Raw genomic sequence first — 6,000 nt, 5'->3', positions numbered from 1 at the left:
TCGCCATATGAAATGTCCCCTTACAAAAATTATATACATGACTGTGTTTAAACTGACACACAATATTTTTAGCGCAACAGAATCTGACGTTCAATAATCCCTACAAAAGAATGGCCCTGACTAACATTAACCTATACCTTTCACAAATAACTTACCTCACAAAAATCTTCGTTACTCAAGCACTCAAGCTACTGCAATACAGCGAGCGCCACTACTGCCAGCTAAATAAATGATTAAAACTACTGAAGGCACTAACTACTGATAGGCATAGTTAGCAAATGGAAGATTTTGATAGAGAACAAACAATGCATTTACCTTAATAGTGTTCAAAAGTCATAATATATATAGCACTTCATGACATCCAGTCTTACAAATTTCAAAACTCCGCCATTTCTCTCCCCACATCCACCACTGCTGGCGGCTCACCTCCAACTGCACAACGCTACGCGCTGTTAACATCCAGCTGCCCAACACTACAGTGGCAGACAACAATGCAAACTAGCCACAGACTGCACACACCACAGCCAGTGATTTTTATACAGAGCGCTACGTGGCGTTATAAATAAGAAAACCTAAACAGCCTACTTACATTACAAAAGTGCGAATATCCTAAAAGAGTGTTATGATTAGATATATTTAATTTGTTGAAATGTACTGCTGACAAAGGCAGATCTACATTCATGACAATATTTTTCGAACTCCAACTCACAAGGCACACATGGCTAGCTTGTGCATTCCTGTCGTGCGCATTATCCTTCGCTGCTAACAATACGTTGACCATTGTGTTGTGTGACAGATCAATTGTTTATTTTTCTCAATAACAAGTATTTTATTCGAGATCACACACTGTCAGTTTGGCAAGCCCCAGGTGAATAACCAGTATCTGGCATGTGCCTATCATTCCGCTTGAAGGAACGCTCGTCATTATTTTAATACTGCTCAGATTAAAGCAAAGACGTTTTTCATCGCGGCGAGATCTATTTACGAAATTTCAATCACCAACTTTCTCTTCCGAATGCGAAAATATTTTGTTGAGCCCAACCTACATAGGTAGGAATGATCATCAAAATAAAATAAGAGACAGAACGCACTTTATTGTCTATAATAAATCATACAATCGCCATTGATCTTTATTTTACATTTGCCATTGCCGAATTTCGACCATAAAAACAGGTACTCATCAGCATTTGACATCTTCTTCCTTCTCGTAGTCAAAACAAATGGCATGCTTGGAACAAGAGTAACATAAGGCTGTTTAGCCAACAGTCCTGTAGTCTCAGCAATACTCCATGTCTTCCAAGCCAAAATATTAGCATCTGGAAATGCTTCAAGGCCACCATAATCTGCTTGATTGCCCCAAACAACAGCAAGTGTCAGGTCGGTACTACCTCCAAACACTGCTTGTACATCACAGGTAAAGCTCAGATGGAGTCCACGAAAAACATTTGGACCTCCAATCAATTGCTGTTTATTGAACTGCCCAGCCAAGTCAATATCAATCGCCTTCTAATTGCGATAGACAGGTACACTGCGCCGCCAGCGAAGACGGTAGCCACGTCGCAGAGGCATTGCTGTGGCACTTGGCCCGTGTTGCAGAATAATTTGTATCCGGTCGGGCTCATAAAGCGCGCTGGCGCTCTGCCGGCGCGTGGCGACCGGAAGTTGTGGTTGCGATAAGCGCTACTGGGGTCCAGCTGCGCCGCAGCACGTCGAGGAGTGCGGACACATAGCTCTGGGTGTCTCGCTGGGCGTTGGCTTGCAACGTTCACTTGTGTTAACGTGCCACAGCAATGCCTCTGCGACGTGGTTACCGTCGTCGCTGGCGGCGCATTGTACCTGTCTATTGCAGTTTGAAGGCGATTGATATTGACTTGGCTGGGCAGTTTAATAAACAGCAATTGATTGGAGGTCCAAATGTTTTTCATGGACTCCATCTGAACTTTACCTGTGATGTACAAGCAGTGTTTGGAGGTAGTACCTGGCTGACACTTGCTGTTGTATGGGGCAATCAAGCAGATTATGGTGGCCTTGAAGCATTTTCAGATTCTAACATTTTGGCTTGGAAGACATAGAGTATTGCTGAGACTACAGGACTGTTGGCTAAACAGCCTTATGGTACTCTTGTGCCAAGCATGCCATTCGTTTTGACTACGAGAAGGAAGAAGAAGTTAAATGCTGATGAGTACCTGTTTTTATGGGCGAAAGTCGGCAATGGCAATTGTAAAATAAAGATCAATGCCGATTGTGTGATCTATTATAGACAATAAAGTGTGCTCTGTCCTCATCAGCACTCCTCGACGTTCGCAGAGCGAATGACGCTCCGTGCTGCTGCGCAGCTGGACCCCAGTAGCGCTTATCGCAACCGCAACTTCCGGTCGCCACGCGCTCGCTGAGCGCCAGCGCTCCTTATCAGCCCGACCGGAAGCCAATTATTCTGCAACACGGGCCTAGTAGAACTAGAGCCCGCGTTGCCCGGCAGACACGTCCAACGGCAGTCAAGGCAGCCACGTCCAGCGGCTCCCTGCAGTATATCCTACAATCCCGTAACCCTCCTGGCCTCAGTGTTCATCCGACATTGTCCTCATCAGTCTACCAGTCTACTCTGTTCCCATTCCAGCACTAAATAGCCCTCTGTTCCACCAACAAACCCAATCTTTTTACCTCTTTCTTTTTCCGCTGCTCCCCCCCCCCCCTCCCGCCTCCCCCTCTCCACCACCCACCATCCAACCTCCCGACTGCACCTTAGCTGGCACATATCTCAGCTAACCTGCAAAAAGTAAAGTAGCACCAAAACTTCGAGTCTCTAAAATGGCAAAGATTCTAGAAAATTACAAGCTGTGTTGAAGACTAGCTACTTTCCAGTTACGACCCCACGTGGATGACCTTGCGGTCTGACTGGCTGCAGATAACGTTCCAGCCGGATAAAGGTCCCCACAGACAAGCTAATCATCCCCTGACCAATAATAAATTCCTCTCGGTTCGTGAGTCCACTGATATAACTGCCAAATGACAGTAAGTTGAGTGAGGCAAAACAGGTGGGAAAAGACCTTCCACAAAGTAAATAAAAAGAAAACAGATAGATAGTGTTCACCAAAAGGAGACCGAAGTGTCTGTAAGTATCAGCATTCTCTCCATTTATACGTTTATGTAGCCCTGGTCTGAAAAACATGTTGTTCACAACAGTGAATGCCCACTCTGATTTTTTGCACATTAAAAAATTAAGACGTTGTCAAACTTTGGGAGTTTGTCTCTATTATAATTATTAAATCAATTGTATGTCACGCTTAATTCTTATGTCTTCGGGCGAGTGCTCTTCAAATTCTGTGTAACTCTGAACTGCAGTTTTTGGGGGTTATGTTAAAGCGATGTGTTAGGCGCTGACGTAAACAAAATTATTATTATACTAAAATTTTATTGTTAATCATATAAATCCCTGGCAGCTGTCGCACCTTGGAAGTGTTGATGTCGACAGATTGCACTTGATAGACGGGGAGGAGGAGAAGTAACAAACTGTGACCCACCTCCCTCTCTCCCAGAACCGTTCCCTGAATTCGTGCCTTCACTGTGTCATTACATACCTCATCTGTGATATAAAGTTAATAGCAGTACATGTATTATTTTTTGTATCACAATTTTCGTAAACGTTGGTGCAGGTTTAGATGATACAGTGGATGACTTCTTTTATTTTCTTTAGATTAACATAGGAAATAAACGCTACTGATTATGACAACCTCATCCTTTGTTTAAAAAAATAATAGAATAAGCCACCAAATGGCTGTATTTCTGTATTTTCTTCTGAACTGCCTAGATTTAGGCTATTACTCCATTATGGAGTACTATGCTAAAAGTTCTTAGGTCATTTACACGTCATCTCTGGTAAACTCAGCCCAAAGCAGGTAAACAAGAGTGGCGTATGTCTTTAAGATTTTAAGACTGTACCAGATATGACGTGTTAAAGGTCTAGGAACTTTTGGCATTGTACTTGATAATGGCATAAAAGCCGAACTCTTAGATAGTACAGAAGAAAAATACACTAATATACAGTCAGATGGTGGTTTATTCTTAATACTGCATGACTGTGGCTAAGTAGCATCGAAAACTTTTTTATCATAATTTCTTGTTAATTTACGTTAAATAAACATTGAAGAGAGAAACATTGAAGCCGAAAGGTATGTCTCGAATGGCGTATCGCATTACTGCAGTTTTATGGTGTTTGCGAAGATTGTCATTCGAGACCTATTGATTGGCTGTAAGGCATAGTTCCGAGGAAACGAGACGTCGGAAATAGCAATGAGTTACAGTCTGTTTGTTTTGGGCATAATGTCGTCTTGTGCCGTCCAGCGTAATAGAAATACTTCCGTGTTTGTTGTTGCAGTTTTGGGTGTCACGTGACCTCTGAGCTACGTCGACGCTGTGCAGTCGTCCAGATGAGCTTCTACAGGTTATGGCTGCAGCAAAGCCCACACGTGTTCGCTTTCATTGGCTATGTGAGTACCGTTTTCTGATAGTTACATTTACCGTTAATACATTAGAACAAGTCCAATTATTTTAAAATTAGCATTTAGAGCGTAAACTGATTTCCTTCCGGCCATATCCACGTGGCGCAGTCATAACTGATGTTAAACATCGTGTGACATATATGCTGTTCCCATTAGAAAGAACAGTAGCTATTCAGAGAAATGACCTGAACCAAAATTGTTATTGCTGTAGTTCAGACGTTGCCGACAATAAATTCTTGAACACTTTTATCGTCATTATTAAAGTGTTAATATTTGTTCAAGTAAGAAATTTACAACCAAACGCTTTTCACCAAGTTTAAAATAGTTCACAATACCGATAGACTGAACCTGCCGCTACAGGACGTCAGCTTTGGCCCGTGGCACAATGATTACGTGGCGTGTGAGGCAATACATGAGGAAACAGAGGTTTAACAAAACGTTGACGTATATGCGCGTATTTTGCTTCTGTTAATTTTTTTGAATTGCAGTTTGTGATGACAGTGACCTGTAGTAAAAGCTTGAGGTCTAGCTTATACTAGGTGATGGTTTAGTTATGATTTGGCGAAGCCAACGAAAGTGGTCATAAGTTACCATAATTTTTGTTATGATGTGAATTATACTCACTGTATTTTGAGGAGTGCTTTATGTCCGGCATTTTGGTACTTCATGAGTCATAGAAAAGAGGTGGTATCAGTAGATTTATTATTTCCATGACATTTTAAATTGCATTTAACGTAATTCAGTGTTTATTATCCGCATACTGGAACTGTTTCGAGCATTGTTTCAATCCGTTTGTAAATGGAGTTATTCTTCACGATGGTTGTTGCAAATTGTATATACGAAAAATGGTCAACATGTGGAAGATGAACATTGAAGCATCTTGAAGGTAAAGAAGCTATTGTCGTTAAAAATATAGTAAGTAGTTCACCTCTCGTGTATTTAAAAGGATCCATGAAGTAGTTTCGGTCACTGTGATAATCTAGTAGACTTAACATACTCCTATCTTAAGAGGAAAAATCGCGGACGACAGGTGCAAGAATAGAAGATAAGTTTACGGTACATTGAGCATGACGAATCTGTTGCTGTGTTGGTATTCAGCAATCAATCTGTTCTTGCAGATAGGAACAGTACAACCCTAACGTCATACGTCACGTTCTGTCTTTGGAACCATTCGGAATCAAAGCACATTCGTATAGGAACTATTTGGCGCCATGTGACCATTTGTCACCTGCAGCTGTTGTCAGACACATTTGTTTTCCGCTATGAGCACCACCCCAGTACACACTCATAATGCCCGATATCTAGGCCAGATCAGGGCATAGTTTTTTGGTCCTTTGTAAACAGAAGTTTCTATTTACGAGATAAAGCGCCGACCGATTTCAGTGGTAGAAACAGTCCAGTGTATGGTTGACTAGCTTAATACTTCAATAATGAGCGTGGGCCGCCTTGATGCAAAACAATTTCTTCTCTAAAGTAGTTTCAGCGAAAATATCACTATCCT

The 6,000-nt window shown here is 41.9% G+C and overlaps 1 protein-coding gene across 1 annotated transcript in view; it reads left to right on the top strand.

Moving 5' to 3' along the window:
* The first annotated feature begins 3,875 nt into the window (after positions 1-3,875).
* The window catches only part of LOC126299132 (uncharacterized), an 85,571-nt gene continuing 83,446 nt past the window's right edge, over positions 3,876-6,000 (top strand). Inside the window, exons 1-2 of the mRNA XM_049990877.1 lie at positions 3,876-3,896; positions 4,376-4,487. Coding sequence (XP_049846834.1) covers positions 4,428-4,487 — 60 coding nt within the window. The 5' untranslated portion in view covers positions 3,876-3,896; positions 4,376-4,427. The remainder of the gene's footprint in view (positions 3,897-4,375; positions 4,488-6,000) is intronic.

The sequence above is a fragment of the Schistocerca gregaria genome, chromosome X, assembly GCF_023897955.1.
Source record: "Schistocerca gregaria isolate iqSchGreg1 chromosome X, iqSchGreg1.2, whole genome shotgun sequence".
In the NCBI taxonomy this organism is placed as follows: Eukaryota; Metazoa; Arthropoda; class Insecta; order Orthoptera; family Acrididae; genus Schistocerca; species Schistocerca gregaria.
Note: the sequence above shows the minus strand (reverse complement) of the source record. Positions and strands in the feature narration are given on the sequence as shown.